This window comes from Cibotium barometz, chromosome 30 (genome assembly GCF_041138505.1).
Source record: "Cibotium barometz isolate CiBa-2024 chromosome 30, ASM4113850v1, whole genome shotgun sequence".
NCBI classification, from domain to species: Eukaryota; Viridiplantae; Streptophyta; class Polypodiopsida; order Cyatheales; family Cibotiaceae; genus Cibotium; species Cibotium barometz.
Genome location: NC_141075.1, coordinates 51,085,622 through 51,107,111, shown reverse-complemented (window position 1 = coordinate 51,107,111; position 21,490 = coordinate 51,085,622). Strand labels below are relative to the sequence as shown.

The following is a 21,490-nucleotide window of genomic DNA, read 5'->3' as shown; positions in this document are numbered from 1 at the left end:
TCGATCAGGACGCACATACGATGGATAGAGATCAATGGAGAGACCACTTGTGCCCATGATCTCCAAGATGATTCGGGCTAAGGCCTCGGTACCCCATGAGATTATCAGAGCCGAGATGGGAGCACCATCGATCGTAGTTGAGGATCTTGCCAGATCAGTGCATAGCACCTGGGAGCTTCCCCGACACAGGTATGCACGACTTGCTTTAGAGTCCTCTCATCAGCTAGCCATGGAGGGAGACACTTCATGTTGGTATGCGCAGATAGCATCCTGGTTTGAGCTACATGGGTTCAGTTTAGACAGACTTCCACCCTTCCAGTACTCTGAAGACGTTAATATAACATTTCATTTCATTTCTCTAGTAGCATTAGCTTCCCACTCTCCCTAGTTGCTGCTTCCGGATGCTCCCTCTACTGATGTATTGTAGGGCTAGATACTTACCTTCACTTCTTTCTTTTCTTTTCCAGACAGTGTATCAGATGTCACATGGTTGTAACTTTGGTCTCATAAGTCACTTTGGCCTTTTGAAGACGTTAATATAACATTTCATTTCATTTCTCTCTCTCTCTCTAAAGCACCATGTAATCACAACATGGAGTATGACGTTTTTCAATTCAGTGCCAGCACGATCGGGCTTTCACCAGCAAGAGCCTTGAACCTGATTCATTTGGTAGGCATGCTGTCCCTGAATGGGATGTTTGCACTGTCAAATGATGTTAGGGCAAGGTCTATCAAAACAACCACAGATGAAGATAGCCTAGTAACAGGCTTGCATATATTATCACATGCACTTACAGGATTGCCACGCCAAATACATGTTTTTAAGCCTGAAGATCAAATCAAACTGCTCTAGAGGATTGGATTTTGTCAATGAACCAAAGTACTTGTTTACCTACTGGGAAGGACAACAGATGGATCGGATTTAACAGCTAAGACATGTCATGGTACAAGGCATTCGTCAAAAGAGTATTGCTCTATCAGTTTTTAGTTCACATACAAGCATTGCATGGGTTTATGGAGACAGAAGGTGCCATGGTAAGAGGAGACACAAGAAATATCTCAGAACACCACTCCCTGGAGTTTCTGCCCAGATAGAGCTGGCACATCATCAGCCTGGGCAGTAATACTGCCTCTTGCTTGTAGATAGAAACTCTTCAGACCAAAACAAAACACCTATTTCACTGAAACTGAAGAAGTCCGTTTTTTTAACTCTCTTCCTCATTGGTGTTTTCTCAATGGACCTTGAATCAAGGTTGCTATAAATTTGCATCTTGATCAAGATTGTTACCAAATCTACCTGTAACCTACACACCTGTATCTAACCTGCAACCCACAATTTTCCCATATCTAAGCCTGGTCATCTGCTAATCTCTCCCTCCTCTCTCTTTCACGACCTCCTCCTTCCAAAGTTTTTTGATTTTCAACTGACATCTCATTTTCTATCGACTCTCAAGCTGTTAAAATCCAAAAACGGAAAGAAAACAGAACCTTCTTTTCATTATTCAATTCGTCTCATCACACCACCTCGTCATTCCCCTCATCAATGTGATGTTTTAACCAACTCACTTCTCATCAATAAGCGTGATGTTTTGGCTTGATATTCTCATCACTCATCGTTTAACGGTTGTGTAAGGTGTCCAACCAGCTAAATATATATTTCAAAAAACTTCATGTTGAAGCCTTGACTTTTCATAACGGAGACACAAAATAAAACCTTCATAACAACAAGACACTAAAGTGGATGAAACAGAATGAAAGTTTTTTTGTGAATATGCTATTAATTAATGGGAATCACTCACACATGAACTCAGCATTGCAATTCTTTTTCAGAGTATTGCAGTGAACTGCACTTCCAAATGATTGACATTAGAAGAGGGCCTTACTATAAAGCCTGTGGCTCACTCGCATGGCTCATTCATTCAAGACCCCAAATGTTTTGTCCACCTTCCAGATGGTGTTCTCTATGTAACACCCATGGGATAGTACAAAGCACAACTCTAATGAATTTTTCCAGTCCACATTCAGATAGCATCACTTAATAGTTCACTCAGCATGGAAGAATAATGAAGCTTGGCAGCTTGGCAGATATGTATAGAGGGCTAGATGCACAAAAATCATTGCCCTAATAGCACAGATTCCTCCTGGATGATTTGCGGGCCCTTCAGCCATTCCAGATAATACTAAGTACCCCAGTCAACTCTAATCAAGTGTTTGTTCGCTATGTACTTTGATTGCTAATTGTGTGAACCTGAAACGCATTGAAGTTGTCTGAGTGGAAAGATTTTAAAATTTTGTATCATTACCTGCTGCTGAGAGAGCTGAGAACCCATGCCTGAAACCGCAATTTGACCTGAAATAACTGGAGATGCTTGAACGGATACACCACCAGCCCTGATGCCCTGCATCAAATATACGACGGCACAGAAAACTGATCTTTTGAAACTCACTTCTCCTATGGCCATTGTGCCTCTTTTATGAATTTTCTGAATGCCCTAGTAGCTCTGATGTTTTACAGTAGCACTACACACACAAAAAGCTTTTTGACACTTCACACAAAACCATGATAACCACAGGTTGAACGCCCCCACCCACCCGTCACACTTGCAATTACTCAAACTGTGACACACCTAGCCCTACAAACATGGATGACGAGTAGGGCTGTGCTTTGAGCAATGTTCTGGACAGCTACGCCAACCAGAAGAGGGATCCTCTGCGTGGATAGACTGGGCAGACAAGCCTAGTGTCATGGGCAGCACATGCGAAAATGCTAGGCGATTATGGTTGTCGAGCAGCAGACAAACTTGCCGACCAGCCCCTCCCTTAACCTCGAAAACCAGCATTTGGGTATTTTGTGGAGGTATCTCCTGGTCCAAGTGCCTTGCCCTCAGGATGGCAAGTACAGTGGCGAGTTGGTTGGCTGAGGGAGAGATGGCAAGTACAGACGCAAGATGGAACTTGGAAGGCTGAGGAACAAATCTGCAGCTAGTGTTTTGGGGTGAGGGACAGAAGTCTACAAAAAAAATTTGTTCATCTTTTGGGAATACATAACAAAGTAATTGTATAAACAATCATTATATAGACCATTAATATAACTATATGAGTACGATACTATTAGAGTAGGATTGTGAATGCTTGCATGTTGAAGTCTTCCAATGTTCATTCTGTCTCCATTCACACTTGCATAGGACTAGTGTCTTACAGTAGGTACAAGAGCCTAAACTTGCTTCACCTAAATTTGCAAGTAGGTGGTTCTAGAGTGCAAACAGGGTACACCATAAGTGGTGAGCTCACCGCCGAACGTGACACAAGACATGTGGACACCCACTATCAGTTTAGCTTCAGAGCTAAGGGCTAGCCAAGTTTTTTCTTTCCTGGCACCCCGCGTGTGTGTTGATTGCATGATATGGATAGAGCCCTTGGAATCACGAATGCACAAATTGAGTGCCTATGAATTTTCTTTTCAACCCATATATGTTGTCTATCTGATTAGGTAGAGGCACTTCGAAGTCAGGGGAGTATAGTAGGCTTTGAGAAGAGCTGGTTTGGGTATCTACTGATCACCAGTTTCCTTTTTCTAATGCATTTGGAGAAGGAGATTTTGACTGTTATAGACTGTTTCTCGAACCAAATAGCAGGATCTTCTCGTTCACGAGATCGGCAGATGAACTACACAGAAATTTAACATTAGTGTCGCCACAATAGTCGTCATGAGGAATAGTCGTATGATAGCTATGCCCATCATCAGGATCTTCCCATTATTGCCATGGCAGAAATTCTCACCATCACCATGACTACAGTCCAAAATGGCGCAGACATGACTAGGCATATAGTCCAGAGACGCGTAACAAGTGTGGACATCACAGTGCCTATAGTTGGCAGGAGCACCACAAGTCACCATTGGCATTACTGGTTACAAACCATGACCTGTTCAGATACTATGGGTACGTCCAGCATGGTGGGGGAATGAAGCAGGCCTTGTCATCCGTTGAACTTTAGGGGAGAGCTTTGCTCACCTCAAGGCTGAGTTGTGGGACTTCTGTCATGCAATAGTTGCAAAGCAACAATGTTAGCCATTTACTCTGGCTGGACAGATTTTTTCCCCTTGGGAACACACCCTTGTGTGTTGGGCCTTGAGCCTTAGAGTATTTTGTACATAGTACTTTGTACTTCCATTATTATTAAGTACATTTTTCCAGCACGTCTTACTCTCATGTTTCTCTCCGAGCTTGACTATGTGTGTCTTTGTGCGTGTTCTCTTGCAGAGCTCCCTCACATCAGCCAACATTGGTATCAGAGCCCGCCAACAGCTGCCTAGTCGCCCTGCCTAACAGTTGTGGTCGCCTTGCTGCTAGTTAAGGTCGCCTTGCTGCTGGCCGTGGTCGCCTTGCTGCTGCTGAACCAGATCTGCAGCAGCAGTCGCCTACAGCCACCACCGCAAACATCAACACCACCTGCTCCGCCTTGTACTCCTCAGTGCCGCCTGCAACAGACCGGGGCTTCCCCCAGCCTTTAATTAGCAAACCCCCAAATCAATTTTTGATTTGGGGATTTCCGTCAGCGCCGCCTCCGCCAGCTGAGCTGCCTGCTCCGCCCGCCACCGCCACCGTTGCATAGCCAAAATCTCAGACCAAACAATTTTCAATTTTTTTTCGCACAATTGTGTTCCTCATCCTTTGCCGAGATTCCCAAGCTGAAGCACACCTGAATCCGAGACCATTTAGCCATCGAAACCCCTCTGCAAATCTTCACCTTCTCCAAAAACAGGGCTGAATCGAGCCATGGGTTAAATCCAGCATTCCTCCTGCTCTTTCTCAACACACTCGGCATCGAAATACAGCATTGCGCCACCCATCTTTGGGGTCTGTTTTGGTCATTAAGCCTCTATTCAAATAACTTTTCTATCCCTACACTCTCTCATCTCAATACATTTGCAGGTCCTTTCATCAGTGAATCATTGAGCATCACAGAAGCCTGCCTTTCAATGGACATTGAGGGTTTGCAATGCATTGTGCAGCGAGCTTGGGACAGATTATCAGTTACCTTTGAGACATGGCTAAAAATGATGTATTTGGGATGCTCTCTACCGAGGACAAGCTTGATGGAACTAAGTATCCTATGTGGGCATATCTGATGAAGCATGTACTAGTTGCAAAGAATTTGTGGGTATATCTATCTAATGCTGAGTTAAGGCCTATTGGTCCCACATCTGCAACTAGCACGTCAAGGGAATCCACTATTGAAACGAGTGATTGTGGTTCCAATGGAAGTGCACCGCTTGCACCTATTCCTTCTACATAAGAACAACTCAAATGTGATGCTAAAGATGTGCAAGCTGATGCCTTGATTGCTCTCTCGTGTAAATGGCAAGTCATACCTCATATCTGTTCATGTTGCCTCTTTATATCAGATCTGCAATGAAGCTCATGTAGCTTATCTCCAAAAAAAGCTTGACTTGGAGCATATGACTGAGGGTGATTCTATGGATGGATTTCTCCCCCGTGTTAAGGATTTGTGAGACCAATTAATCAATATTGATGAGGTGATACCTGAGAATTCGCTTGTCTCTACAGTTCTCAATGGTTTACATGAATCCTATCAAGGATTTGCTACCACTCTTTGCCTCTTGACGAAGAGAAATACAAATTTGTACACATTTGATGATTTGGTAGCTCTCTTGTTATAGGAAGAGTAACCTCGTTCCAACTGGAATAACACGATTGCTGCAGATCAGGCTTTTGCTGCCTCCTATCGTTGGCAAAGGAAAATCTGAGGCTGGTTCTAGTGCTAAACCTAAGGGAAAAGCACAAACCCATTTAGATCCTCCTACGTCTAAAGAGGAGAAGACTGAGAAGAAGAAGAGATGCAACTATTGTCGGAAACTTGGTCATGTAATTGAGAAATGAAAGAAGCATAAAGAGAGTGAGAAAAAGAAGAAGCAGCAAGGTCTTGTTGCAACTACAGGTGACAGTGCCGAGAAAGCAAATTTTGCACATGATGGCTATGCCTCAACAGTACATGCAGTAATTTGCCTACCCCTTGTTTGTCGTCGTCGTCGGATTGTGATTGGTATTTTGATTGAGGTGCTACAAAGCACATCACTTCATGCAAGAAGTTGTTTGCTACCTTAAGAGATGCACCATCAGGTGGTACAATTATGTGTGCTAATAATGCATCATATGCCATTAAAGGCATTGCCAATGTGGAGTTGACGTCATGTAGTAGGGACACATTTTCTCTTGCAAATACTTTGTATGTACCTAGAATTCGCAAGAATCTTATTTCTGTCTCCGCACTTACAAAAGCTGGTCTCAAAATCCAATTCTCTAATCATTGATGTTCCATTTATGACATCAGAACAGATTCAGATGCGTTTATGTCGCTAGTACATTGAGCAATGGCTTTATTGGCTTGACATGTATGACTTATGTGCTTACAGCGTCAGTCTATGGTTCATGAGTTGCTACATATGGCAAATGCAACTCCCACACAAGCATGTATGTGAGGGGAAAGATGCATCGTCAGTCCTTTCCAAAAGATGGCATTGTGCAGGCTACTCGGCCATTGCAACTCGTGCATAGTGATCTATGAGGCCCTATGAGGGCACCATCTTTTGCTGGACATTTATACTTTATGACTTTCGTTGATTACACTCATTTTTGTTGGGTGTATGGTTTGAAAGCTAAATTAGAAGCATTTTCAGCTTTCCATCAATTTCTCCCTATGGCAGAAAATGCTTGTAGCCATAAGCTCATGACATTGCGTACAGATCCAGAGGGGGAAATATTTGACACATGAGTTTACAGCTCTTAATGCAGTCACATGGTATCTCATCAGTGTACTACTCCTTATACACCACAACAAAATGGTGTGGCTAAGCACCGTAATTGTACACTTATGGAATGGCAAGATATATGCTTAAAAGCAAGGATTTGCCATCCAGATTTCAATGGCAAGCAGTCAAGCGTGTCTTTCGTTATCTTAAAGGCACTCAGGACTTTGCAATTTTTGATAACCGCCAACACTCATAGTGATTGGGTAGGATGTTATGACACTAGGGTGTCAACCAATGGTTAACTGTTTCCTTCTTGGAAGTTCATGCATTTCATGGCTCAGCAAGAAGCAACCACCAACAGTAGCCATTTTTAGTTGTGAGGCTGAGTACAGGGCAGCATTCACAGCTACTGTGGAGTGTGTATGGCTCCGCCATCTATTGGCAAATCTTGGTATTAGACAGCCATCTTCTACCACCATTTTCACTGACACCCAGAGTGCATTGGCAGTGGCACGGAATCTGGTTTTTCATGCACAGACAAAGCACATTGAGGTGCATTATCATTATGTCAAGAAAAGGCTCCATGCATGAGAGATAGCCTTGACTTACGTGCCTACACAAGCCAATGTGGCAGATGGGTTTACCAAGTCTCTTTCAAGAGAGAAGTTTAAAGCTTTCCGCAAAGCTTTAAACTTGTTACCTCAGAGAATTACTCTCCAGAGAGCAGAGACACTCAGAGCCCGCAGGAGACAGAGGACACCTGGCTTTCGGAAACCATGCCTATACCAGAGAGAGATGACAGAGATCAGAGCTCAGTTTCACAAAGAGGATGCGGAGCAACTGGCTCGCTTCAGAGTAGATCCAGGCATGTTCTTCAGGGAGCTGTGGACACCCCCTTCATTGATGTATACCATTTTATACCCCCACAGGATGGAGCTAGCTAGGTTGCATATCATGATTGTATACTCCATGCATATAGCTTTGCATTCTCCTAGTAGTAGAGCTCCATCCCCTCTCCCACTCATTGTACTTATTGCACACCCAGATTCAGCTTTTTAGTTCAGTACTTTTTCATTTTGTTGGGATGACAGAGAATACTCCACACAGGTACACTAATTTGTCCCTAATTTCTATCTCTCTCCCAATTTCGCCAATTATTTATTTTCCCCCAATTCCCCCTAATTTTCAAAATTTTCCCAATTGCCCTGATTTTCCCTAATTGCCTCCAAATCCTCCCAATTTTCTCAGTTTTTTAATTTCCCCCAATTTCTTTCATCATGGGAAGAAAGAAATTCCTTGGCTGGACGGAGGTGATTGAAAACAAGGAGGGAAACAAGGTCATTAATCAGAGATGCAAGCATTGCAACAATGTCTACATAGGGACTGCACCGCGAGTGAAAGCCCATATTCTCAACATTCCCGAGCAAGGTGTTGCTTGTTGCACAGGCTACAGCGGATATTCCAAATGATGTAATCTTGAGCATGGGTGGTGATCCAACTACCATCCGTGCTGCAAAGAAAGCCCACATTGAGGTACAGGCGGCAAGACGAAGCTCCATCGGTTGCTACTTCTTCTCGGGCTCATGTCACATCTCCGCAGAGTGCTTATGGAGGTAATGTTACACATGCATGTCAATCTCCAAGCATTCCAAATGTGTCAAATAGGCCCTGCAACAAAGTTGGAGCAAGCTCAAGCATGAAAATGCTAGACGAAGAGTGAGGCAATATTTCTTTGAGTGTAATGTGGCATTTGACCACGCACAAAAGCCTGCCTTCTTAAGTATGATGAGTGCGGTGGCAGATACAGGGCCCTCTTTTAAGCCCCCATCCTATGAGACTCTTCGCACTAAGGAGTTGAAGGCGGAGGTAGAAGAGATTGAAAAGGAGCTGGCCCCAATTAGGGCTGCATGGGTGAGGTATGGATGCACCATACTATGTGATGGATGGTCAGACACCAAATGACGACCTCTTATCAACATCCTCGTGTCTTGCTGCATAGGCACTACTTTCTTGACTAGCATTGATGGTTCCGCAAAGGCTCATACAGCTCAATACATTTATGAGCAACTGAAGGCGGCAATCTCTGCAAGCAAGTTAGCCTCACCATACACTTCTCATCCGCCCTATAAGCTTTTTTCTCAACCTTTCACTTCTCTTTTCCAATGGAACCCCTTTCCTACTACAAATCCTACCAACCCTCAACCTCAAAACCAAGCCTCTGCATCACGTGCCGGAGTCCAAGTCGCAAAATATCTCAACGGACTTTATTGTTAGGTCACCCGGAACGAATTGAGGACATGATTCTATCTGAGTGGTAGTCGATAGACTCACCAAGATGGCCATGTTCATCCCAACACAATCTACTGTAGTGTCATGAGTTGATTGCTTTGTTTGAAGATCATTTATACAAGTTGTATGGATTGCCTGAGGAAATAGTCAGTGATCGAGATTCAAAGTTTACAGTAGGATTTTGGCAGGCTATATTTCCCAAGCTTGAGGCTAAGCTAAGTACGTCTTCCTCAGATCATCGCGAGAGGGATGGTCAGATTGAACGAATGAATCAGACCTTGGAGATATGCCAAGGGCTTATGTTTCAAAACAACAGTCGGAGTGGGAAAGGTACCTTGCACAGTTGGAATTCACATACAATAGCAATAAGCGTTCGGCTGGCCGCTGCACGATTCAGCCCATTTATGCACCAATTGCAGTTGGATTGAGTAAAATCCAAAACAAGCAAGCTTAAAATTTTTTCAAGATATCCAAGAGATGCTTAAGTTAGCCGGGGAGGGTATCAATCTTAACCAACTTAGATTTCCAAGGATCTTGGAGGTGGACAAGCAAGTATTCTTGAAAAGACAACTGGATTCCAAGACCATGCATATAGGAAAACATTACAAGTTGTCCTCCAAGTATTGTGGACCATTTCGGATCACAAGGAAGATTAGAAATGTTGCTTACCACATCTCAAGGCTTAATTTCCCCACTTTATTGCTGAGGACATCAACGATCTTATTCCAGGGTCTAGTCCGCCCAATAGGCCACCATACAGGGTTCGTGCAGCCCAGCAGAAAGAGAGTATGACACAGATTAATGAGCTATTAGAGAAGGGACTAATTCAGTCCAGTAGTTCCCCGTTTTGTTGACCTGTGTTACTAGTACAGAAGAAAGACGGTTCATGGCGAATGTGTATTGACTACAGAGCCTTGAACAAGAACACGATCAAGAATAGATTTCCGATTCCGCGCATAGATGATATTCTTGACCGTTTGCAAGGAGCAAAAATGTTTAGCAGGATAGATTTGAAGAGTGGGTACCATCAGATTAGAATCAAACCCGAGGATGTGCACAAGACCGCATTTCGCACTACATTTGGTCTCTATGAGTTCTTAGTCATGCCCTTTGGATTGACAAATGCTCCTGCCACATTTAACAGAATGATGGACAGAATTTTCCGTCCTTACAAAAGCTTTGTGGGCACATTCTTTGATGACATGATAGTCTATTCAAAGAGTGAAGAGGAGCACAGAGACCATCTGATAGCAGTCTTTAATGAGCTGAAACACAACAGATTGCTCATTAATGGCAAGAAGAGTGAATTCTTTCTGGAAGAAATTCACTTCCTTGGGCACATTGTATCAAAGGATGTTGTCACAATGGATCCTGCTAAGATTGAAGCAATCGTTTCATGGCTAGATTTACGGACTGTGCATGATGTTCGCAGTTTTCTTGGCCTATGCTCTTACTACCGCAGATTTGTAAGGCATTTTGCAGAGATTGCTTCACCTTTACATGCGCTTGAAAAGAAGGCCATTAAATGGCAATGGACAGATAAGGAGAAATCAGCATTTAGATACCTGAAACAGAAAATGACTACAGATCCTGTGTTGATATTGCCAGATCTGTCTAAGTCATTTGTTGTGCAGTGTGATGCATGTGGGAACAGCATTGGTGCTGTCTTGATGCAGAATGGCGGAGTCGTGGCATATGAGAGTAGAATACTCTCTGACACTAAGAAGAACTATCAGATTTATGAGAAAGAGCTGCTAGCTGTGATCCATGCACTTACCAGTTGGAAGCACTATTTGCTTGGTGCTGATTTTGTTGTGCAAACGGATCATCAGACGCTCAGATACTTTCTCACACAGGCAAAGTTGTCAGAGAAACACATGCGCTGGGCAAATTTTCTGTCAATGTTCCATTTTCAAATAGTGCATGTGGAAGGCAAGAAGAATGTGGTTGCAGATGCATTGTCTCGCAAACCACAAGTGTGAGCTGTTTCTATTTCTTATCACCAGGAATTGGATGATATGAAAGAGCAGTATGCCAGTGATGAAGAATTTTCCAGAATCTATGAGCAGCTAATGAATAATCAACATCATGATCACTATGTTCTGAAAGACGGCTTTCTCATGATGCATGGAAAGCTATGTGTGACTAAGCAATTAAGGCCAAAAGTAATGCTAGAAAGTCATGCTCCACCGTATGCTGGACATCGAGACATTCATGCTACAGTGAAAGCGGTTGAGACTTTCTTTTATTGGCCAGCTTTGAGACGTGATCTTGATGCTTATGTCAGATCTTGCCTAGTATGCCAGAAGGTCAAGTTTGACAGACAGAAGGCACCTGGGTTATTGCAACCACTGCCTATTCCAGAGAGACCATGGGAAAGTATTGCCATGGACTTCATTTTTGATCTTCCAAGGACAACGACAGGGAATGATGGAATCTGGACTGTTATATGCAGATTCAGCAAGCAGGCACACTTCATTCCTGTTAGAAAGAAGATTAAACCAGAGCACATGGTTAAGATTTTCATGCAGAATATCTTTAAATACCATGGTATGCCACAGTCTATTGTCAGTGATGACAGAGACCCAAGGATGACTAGCTTGTTTTGGAAAGCATTGTTTGAGAATATGGGCACGACCTTGAAATTCTCATCTTCTTTTCATCCTCAAACTGATGGGCAGTCTGAAGAGGCTAACTCTACTCTCTTGGATCTGCTGAAATGTTATGTGTCAGAACATAAGACAGCTTGGGAGCATTATTTGCCATTAGTAGAGTATGCTTACAACAATACAGCGCATTCCTCTACTGGCCAGGCACCTTTTGAAATTGTTGAAGGTGGCAAGAAAGTACCTCCCATTCTGCAGACAAAGGATAAGATATTTGAAGCAGATCGGTATGTTGAGGGATGGCAAGAAGCGTATAACAAGGTCAAATATGCCTTGGGAAAGTCACAAGCTAAGCAGAAAAGAGCTGCTGACATGCATCGTCGAGAGCTCTTGTTTAAAGAGAATGACTGGGTCTTATTGCGCTTTGAAAAGGCACGACTGAGAAAAAAAAAGGGCAAGGAACGTCTCTTTCCTAAGCTCAGTGTGCGATATTATGGTCCTTTCTAAGTCTCATAGAAGATTAGTGATGTGATATACAGGCTGAAATTGCCAGACACTTGGAAGATCCACAATGCATTCCATGTGAGCCTGTTGAGACCTTTTATTGGCAATGTGCCAAAAGATATGGTGCCAGAGGAACAGCCTGAAGTGGAGGAATTGGATGAAATTCTGGTTCCTGAGTAGATTCTGGCCCATAAAGACAGAAAAGTGAAAGGACAAGTTGCAAGAAGATACTTGGTGAAATTCAGAAATTATTCACCAATGGATGCTAAATGGATGGATGAGGTTGAACTCGCTGATTCACCTCAGTTGATGCAACTTTACAAGGAAGCCTTCCTATTAGAACCTGCAGTGGTTTAATATGCTTTTTGAAGCTGAATTCTAAATGATCTGTACATTTGTATTATATGTTTGACAATGTACAGTTTTGACATTTGTTGTCAATGACTTAATCAATGAATGAACTTTCAGTGCTTTGAAGTTGTATCTGTCTTCAAATGAATGATTTACATGTTGTGACACTAATAGTACAAGATATATGCTATCGCCCTGTGTTGCATCCGGAAACATGTATTTGAAAGGCTTCAACCTGCGATGGCACAAATGGTAGTGGGGAATTCCTATCATCGCCCCGTGTCATCCGTTGGCAGGAGATACATGAGATGACACTAATCACCTGGGGAATCTTGTGATCGTCCTGTGTCATCCGTTTGCATGTGGACTTGCAATCGAGGTCGCTTGCTTCTTTCAAGAGGGGGGTATGTCACCAGGAGGTGAAACTTTTTGCACTTGTTTTTCTTATTTACATTTCTTTATAAATATATATTTTTCTTTTCTTTCTCTTTGGTTGCTGTTGTTTTCCCCCGGGATCTCTTGGAAGGGCTTGGGCCATTGCAATGTCAGAATGGATCAGCCAGTGGGACTTTGGACCAGTGGTTGGCTAAGCTTGAGAACTGCACTGAAAGATGAATGACAGTGTCCAGGACATGGGCACTAAATGAGGGCATAGGCCGGTTTACACTAGTAAGTGGCCGCCACCGAAATGTGAATGTATCTTGAATTCTAAGCAAATTCTGAAGTGACCGTAGTGGTCAAAGATGGTCAGGAGACCAGAAGGAATGCAGATGACATCATCCCTAAAATCTAGGGAACTGCTATTTTGGGCAGTGTCAGAATTGAAAAGTGTTCGCGTCACTTTATGCAAAATGTCAAGGGGACCAAAAGCTGGCAAAAGACTGTTGTGAGAGTGTGAACCAGTCAGGAGATTTTTAGCTTGGAAGATTGCATATGGAAAAGGCTTAAAAATGTGCCAAGTGTCAAATTTATGTGCATTTTCCACACTGCGAAGGGGGAAGCGTGGGATTTTGGGCTGAATGAGGCTCATTTGCAGCCATTATGGTGGATTGTTGCAGGATAAAAGCTATTGTGGTGCACTCCCTTGCCCTGCAACTCATGTAATGAGGGTTGAGCTTGCTCCCCACAGCCTCTCTCTCTCTCTTGCAAACTATGGTAATGCTCTCATCAGATAAAATCAGGTACAATCGTGTGAATTTCATGCTTATATGCAGAGGCTAGTTGCCTCCTTGAACAGGAACCGGTGTAGTTAGTTCCTACACCAAAGCAGGGACGGAAGAGGGTAATAACCTCTTCAATACAACGCTGTTTCAGCACTGTTTAGGTGCTGTTTTTGGGCTGTTATGTTGCCCGGTTGATGCCCGAATGCAGTAGGACTTTGCTAAAGTCTTCCAGGACGGTACAAGGGTTAATTTGGGCTGATATGTTGCCCGGTTGATGCCCGAATGCAGTAGGACTTTGCTAAAGTCTTCCAGGACAGTACAAGGGTTAATTTGGGCTGAAAACAGGTCTATGCAGAAAATTACAGCAAGCTGAATTGTGATATTTTGGACTCCATTGGGTAGTCTGATGTCTATGGAAGTGAGCCTGTCAGTTGGGACTCATTCTGAGATGTTATGGAACAGTTTTAGTGCAGTTATGCTGGCAAATTTCTCCCAGAATTTGTAAAACTCAGCCGGTGCAAGTAGAGTGCTCTGTTGCACTCGTGCTTTGTATTTTCCAACTTTTTTAACAATAAAGAAATACCGCAAGGGGCGCCGGACTTCGGGGCCAATGTGTTGTTGAGTGAGGGAGCGAGGATTCTGTGATTGTGTGTCTGAGGAAGTCCAGGTTATTTGTGAATGAATTACCGCTTTATGTGTCCATAGACCGGTTTTACCTAGTCTAGAGCAAGGCCAGGATGTAGCTATGGCCTCAAGCTTGGGGGTGAGTCCGAATAGAGTCTATTGCTCGGAGGTGAGCCTTAAGCCTTGAACCTGAGTGGGTTCTGTCATAAGATCCTAGGGTTTGAGCCTTTGAGACCTTACACCGTGTGATTCGTTCATTGGCAAGTATATAATGTGGTTTTGCCAAGCTAGGGTTGGTTGTCCATAGGCTGGAGATTCACAGGCAGCTGGAGTTTATTTGGAACCGTTCTCAGCAGGTGGCAGTTCTGTCGGTGCTTGTGCAGGAGGATGCTCTTCAAGAATCAGCAAATGATTGGGAGGTGTTAGTTCAGGAGATTCGTTTCTTTGCAGGTCTTGGTGCTGATGAGGCGCACCAGGATTGTCAAGTGGCCGTAAAGTGGTTTCACAGATCTTGGGCCAGTGAATACCTTGGAGGAGGTTCGACGGGAGTTTTTGCACCCATTTGGATACCAGACAGCTCAGGAAAGTTGTGATTTTAGAGGGGGAGAATGTGACACAGCAGGGCTATGTTTTAAACTTGCAACCAGTCCTACAGGCCAACCAGCCTCCCCCTTGCCATATGGAGCAGTGTTGCATCTCATGGTTTAGGAGCTTTGCCATCAGAGCGCAAGAAAAAAGGCAAGCTGGAAGGCTGAGGAACAGATCTGCAGCTAGCGTTTTGGGCTGAGGGACAGGAATCTACAGCAAACTTGCCCTAAGATATATGGAGATCAACCATTTGGTCATCTTTTGAAAATAGGTTACAGTAGTCATACATAAAACCATTAAAAATATTCACCATTCATACAAGAATTAGAGTAGATACTTGTGAATGCTTGTGTGTTGAAGTCCAACTAATAGAAGGATCTTTTTCAGAAGAAGAAGAGAAAGGACGCGCGGGGGGTGGGGGTGGGGGGGCACACACGGAAGTCTTCCATTATTCATTCTATCTCATTGCACCAGTGGTCTTACACAAACAAGCCAATCCCACACTATCAACCTGCCAAAGTTCAGCACAGTCCCTACAAATAGAGTACATGTGTTGCTAACTTCCTCACCATACACTCAACAGCTATAAGTGACTTAGAAGACTGCTTATTTCTGTGAGTCACACACAACCTATACTCATAATCAGGACTTCAAAAAGTGGCGACTCAAAGAGGCCAAGGCACAAATCTGGCCTTGGCCATGCTTCGATCATACAGCGTAATGGGCTCTGACAATATGAACATTATGATTTGGTCTATTGGACGGCTTAGCATTGCTCTGGCCTTCGGTCCGGCCTCAAGCTCGGGGATGAAACAAGAGCTATGGCTAGCTCGTGAGCTAGTCTTTTCTCCGACTGTGGTCTTCTACAACCTGCAGGTTAAGCTGGTTGGAAGATCACATGCAGACATAGAATGACAATTTAGCTAACCCCGGACATGGCTAGGGTAGACCCAACAAATTCCTTGATGCTGTGCCATCTATTAGAGAAATCATTTAATACATGAGTTTGACATTCGATTCTTCCAATTCACTTCAAACATGTCTTCAAAGAACCAAAGTGGCTGTCACACAGACTGCAAACCGCTGGCGATGTATCGCCCATAATCTCACCAACCCAACCAGTGGTGTAGGTGCAGAAGCTCACCCAAGCAGGTCATCAATGTCCACGGCACTAGTTGAGCTCTCCCCTCAAGCTCAACTCCACACACTGCACTCCAAAAATGGTAAGACAAACATAAAAAGAAGTAGGGGGTGTGTTTGGACCATTGAGGACACCTAAGCCTAGTCCGCCAACACGCCTCTCTGTTATACGAGAGTCTGACGACGCAGTCTTGACTGTACTCTGACAAGACATGATCTATTGGTAAATCAGAATTTATTTGTTTGTCTTCGTTGAAAACAACGAGTCGTTGGTTACAATGTACCTAAAGCCCAGTATTGTATACACCATGTTTGAGTTCTTGTTAAACTAATGGGTATCGCTTTTGCTTTTGGTTCGCATTCATGTGTGTGTGTGTGTGTGTAGAGCACTGTTCAAAGCCTGAATAGTTTACACCCCTACCATCTGCTTGACTTTCAACAGCTTTCAAATTGATCATATAAAAGAGGAGAGACAATTGTTACCATTGCAGTATTAGGACCTTCCAAAGGCCCCCCTCGAGCAGACGTTGGTACTGGTGTTCCCAATGGAAGTATGCCTGTCTGAGGTAGCAACCCCATGCTACCTGGTCCTCCACCTTGGCGCCACCCAAAAGCAGGACTGCGAGCTCCCATAGCTGGTCCTCCAGAACCTCTTTACATTGCAACACTCAAAACAGAAGTTCTGAAGGATCACAAACTGGTAGAAAACGTTTCCGATAGACAAAGTCTAGCAAGCACGAGCATTTTTACCTGGGTCCTCCAGCTCCTTGATAAGAGTGGGGGCTATGATTTGGTCCTGTGCCTCCCATCCTACTGAAGAATCATATTGAAAAGACAGAAATTAACATGTTTAGTGAGGCAGACAGCAATTAACATGTTTAGTGAGGCACGTTTAATTCATGGGCTACACAAAACTAATTTCTAAAATCAACAGAGACAACAAAATGACAGGTCTCCACAAAAAAAACCCACAGGTCTCCACCAAAAAAAAAAGCTGGTTAAACCAACCCTTAAAAAATAAGATGTAAATACCTTGTTTCCCCCAATCTGGGTCTCTTGGGATCAGCAAAGCGAACAATTACGGGTTGGTGGCAGCCCTGATAACCACCACCATAAATGTATGATTGTGCATCCAAAATTTGAGATGAGCAAATAAGCATGCATTCAGTACACAGTCTAAGAAAGTGGTTTACTGAACTTCATAAGTGCAAACATGTGCTGGGCTCTGACCATAACCTTACCGCCATTCTGTATACACCATTCAGCGCAGATATGGCTGCAATTGCCATGTCTCTATCTGGAAAGGTGACAAAAGCACAACCTGCACATCCATAATCCATCAAAACAAAATATCAGGCTTACAAAAGCCGTGCAGAAGAATTTTTGTTCATGAAAAGCTGATACATGCTTCACGCCCATAAAAAACAAGAAGATTCTGTCAGCATAGAAGAAACTAGTCTCCTTGACTAAGAAGCCACTGGAGTGCACTTATCCCGACTTTAATAAACCATACATGAGCCCCATAACTGAGGTCAATATGTGACCGCATTCGGAAGCGACGAGAAGCTTTCTTAAGGCTCTGGCGGCTTGGCCCTTTTCTCACTAATAGAGGTGGTGACTCCACTTGGCATTACAGACCAACTGTGTGGTTGTGCCCCCCCGCCCTCCCCCTGTATGATATAGCCTTCCTCTTAGAGTAGCCAACCGTAGAAGAAGCGTCTCTTTCCCCTCTTTTGATTACTTGATCCCCACCCTGTACATGAGGCAAGTTTGTATCTAACACTTCATGGTTGTTTTTAGCCCTTCGTGGCTGTTTTTTCTGTAAACTAATAGAAGGATCTTTTTCTCCAGAAAAAAAAAAAGAGATGCAAAGGACGAAGATTATGGCACATCTACCTGCATTTTTTAGAGATCTGTTGGTTGATCTTGCTGATCTTCAACAGAGAGTCCATCTGGATTTTTATAAGTGAGTATATTTCTGGTTACTATGAGCTAGGAACTATTGAAAAGGCCCCTGAGTGGACAGGTGGTGAGCGTTCTAGTTGCCAATGATGCCATAGGTACATCGATGAAGGAATGATCGGAAATTAGAAATCAACCGGATATTTTGGAGGATTATGATCAGTGATACTATGACTTCATTAAAAGATTGTTTTAAAGTTAGCTGAATCTGTGAAACAGGCAATTTCATACTGGGTGTGTAAGTGGTGTGACTATCTTGAAGTTTGCATGAAGTGCCGGCTAGGGGGTCTAGGAACTCTTTTCCCTAGTACCTGGGACAAAACATAACCAAATTCCTAAACGGATTCTATCACTAGGACTTGGCATGATGTTTATAGATACATCCACGCAGAAGCTGTAGCAGACAAGAATGCCTATTCTCATCTTGAAGTCATCACTCCCTGCTGACAGATATACTTGCACAATCTCCAGCCTATTCATCCAAAAGTGAAACACCAAAGAAGGTTCTTCAGCTACAAAAAATCCCTCTCCATCCCCCCAGGATTCACCTGGTTGTGCCATGTTCCAGGGCAGAAAGGTAATGTCATATGTCAGCATTCGCACTCGCAGATGGACATCCAGATAAGGCTACATTTTAAAGGATGGAACAAGCTAAACAAATGATGCCAACCACTACGAAGAAGAAGCAGCGAGGGCATAGAATCTAGATCTGGTTGCCAAACAAGCCACCAAGTTAATGTTTGGTTCTCCACCCTTAGAAACGTTCTCAAATGCTTAACCACAAGGCCCTTGTTGTGAGGAAAAACACTTCGAACAGCTTGATTTCTAACACCAATCTGAGTGAAATAGATAACCAATAGCAAGTGGCAAAGACAACAAGTGAATAGCAGGGCAGGGCAAGATATAAGAGAAGGATGCAGACTTTGATTGCTGCTAAGCATGAGCATACCTATATTAAAATCTGTGCCCCTCTGCCCTCCGCCTGGCCTTCACATCCCCAGCGCCTGCTTTCCTCCACCTGCAGCCCTCTGAGCCCGCCTCCCTCCTCCTCCCTCTTCTTCAGCGGGTGGAGTACTTAGGCCTTCCTGGCCAGTGCTTCATTTGCCATCGGATGGGTCACCTCACCAGATCTTGCCCTCATCGCCAGGCTAGGCAGGCTCCACACACCGGTCCATTCCACTCCCCCCCGCAGAGTAGCCAGAGAGAGGACTGAGCGCCTCAGCACCACCTCCTCCCTCTGCTAAGACGAAGCCGCAGCACCCTACCCCTGACGACAAGGAAGGAGGTAGGTGGCAGTGGACTGGGCGGAGGCAGGGCAGATGCCCAGCCAGAGCAGCGCGCCGCCGCCAGGCAAGAACCCACAGGGCCCAGGCGGAAATAGTCGCGTCAGCAGGGAACCGCTTCAAGCATTTACTGGAGGAGCATCCGTCTGGAGTGGAGGCCCCACCCGCCCCCAGAGGGTCCCAGTGCTAGGTACCACCTGGAGACCAGTCCCACAGAGTAGCTTCCCAATTTTTCAGAACCACTCTGGAGTCTGGAGTCTGTCTCCTCCACTATTCATGGACAGGTGATACAACTCTCTCAACACTTGGGAAACTGTGCCTCACAGGCATTGTCTCCCACTTCTGGCCCTTGGCTCGCATGGAGCTCGGAGGATCAAGCCATGGCACAACCAGGATGGTGAGCTGGTGAGCTTGAGCTTGTAGGTGATCCTCTTCATCTACCTTCATGTATCGCAGGCGGTCCTCCTTCCCCCCCGTCCTACAGATACCTTTACTTTGATAGCCGGAGCGCGGTTTATGCATACAACTGAACCAGAGCAGAATGGGCCCACGTGGAGCATAGGATCGAGGAACACCTTGGTCATCTGCGCACCACAACAGACAATGACTACTCACCATCCAAACCTTCGCCTCAGTCTCATAGGGTGGAGGGCAGCACAGATAGATCTCACCCCACTAGATCTTGTGGGGATAGTCACTTGAAACATTCAGGGATTGGGAAGCCCACAATATCGCTCTAGGCAGGGAGTCCTTTGTGAGGAGTTGCAAAGAGCCTTCGTGGGAGGCTCTATTGACATCCTCTTTCTCAGCTGGTGGTACCCAAGATTTTGCACACCAGCAGTCACACCCTTTGGTCACCCACCTTCAGCCCGTCCGGGATCCAAGGCGATGTGTATATCTCTGTCAGTGAGCAGCCTCTTCTGACAGTGGTTGATTCTGGCACCATAGTTCTAGGGAGGGTGCAGTCGATGATTATCACACTAGGGGAGGACCGGGTGGGCCTCCTCAACATATATGCCCCTAACTCCATGACAAGTCAATTAGACTTATGGAGCACGATTAGGCAGTGCCTCCATTAAGGGATTTTGGTGTATGGGGGGAGACTTCAATATGCTGGAGACCATTCCATCAGCTGTCGACTGCAGCCCCACCTCCCTGATTTGATCCTTTGCACGCAAACAGGTTTTCTCCACGGAAACAGGTGCATCCTGAAAAACATCTTCACCTTCTGGGAGGCGTCCCTGCCACCGCCCATCTATGGCAGCAGGACTTGGCCATTCTTTTGCTGGATTTCGAGAAAGCCTATGACAGGGTGGATTGGGGCTTTCTCAAGGGGACTATGTGCAGGATGGGTTTTCCGCCACCCGGATGTTGGGTTAAAGGCTAAATGCCTCCCTTGTATTTGTATATAGCCTTTTATAAGGCTCAATGTATACTTTTAAAGTCTTGGCCAAGTTCACATTGAACTTGGCCTAGGACTATTTTTAAAGGCCCAAAGGCCACAACAATAAAAAAGGGTAAGTGGGCTTCTAAAGCACACAAGCATTACCCCAACTCCAAGAATCGTACGTTTTCTCTCTCTCTCTCATTTTCGAATCTCCACGCTCACCCTCATAGAGGCTCACGCTCCATTTCTCTTGCTCAAGGCTTCAAGCCATTGCATCCGGCCTTCATCTCGTGCACTCTTTCACCCCTACAACTGGTATCAGAGCCTCTAGGGTTTCCCAAATTTCTGAGCAGGTGGCTGGACAGCAAGTAAAAAGGGTTTCTATCGCGACAAAATTGCTTTCCATCGCGAAGCCCCTTGTTTTCCGGGTCCCTACGGGTGCCGGCATTGACAAAACAGCCCAAAACAGGCTGTTTTTAGGTCAAAAACAGGTTATTACAGCGAAGTGCAGGTTTTATCTTGATGTATTAAGTTGTGGGAACACTTGTACATGGTCCCTACTACCCTACATCGGCCAAATTTGCTGAAAAACAGGTCAAAAACAGGGTTTTTACAGCAAATTACAGATTTGCGCAGGTTTATGCAAATGTACATGTGATGTATTTCGATTGGGGAATGTATTAATTGATGTAATTTGCGAGCATTAAGCAAGTTTTGGATGCGAAATGCCTATTTCGAGTCAATTTGCTGCACATTTATGCTAAAAATTGGGGCTTTTGCCTACATATGCTCCCAAAGGCTGTGCTTTTGCATTATGTACG

The 21,490-nt window shown here is 44.4% G+C and overlaps 1 protein-coding gene across 8 annotated transcripts in view; it reads right to left on the bottom strand.

The window, feature by feature from the left end:
• LOC147621617 (flowering time control protein FCA-like) overlaps positions 1 to 21,490 on the bottom strand; it is a 114,451-nt gene that overhangs the window by 39,574 nt on the left and 53,387 nt on the right. For 6 of the 8 annotated variants that reach the window (XR_015269864.1, XM_086824407.1, XM_086824404.1 and 3 more), the window contains exons 8-12: positions 17,279 to 17,358; positions 17,070 to 17,134; positions 16,788 to 16,850; positions 16,521 to 16,689; positions 2,304 to 2,399 (exon numbers count right to left, since the gene is read on the bottom strand). Coding sequence is in view for 7 of the 8 variants with exons in the window: in XM_086824407.1 (XP_086680533.1) it covers positions 2,304 to 2,399; positions 16,521 to 16,689; positions 16,788 to 16,850; positions 17,070 to 17,134; positions 17,279 to 17,358 (473 nt within the window). In the remaining variant the exon portion in view is untranslated. The remainder of the gene's footprint in view (positions 1 to 2,303; positions 2,400 to 16,520; positions 16,690 to 16,787; positions 16,851 to 17,069; positions 17,135 to 17,278; positions 17,359 to 21,490) is intronic. The other 2 variants (XM_086824410.1, XM_086824411.1) reach the window with 1 other exon arrangement.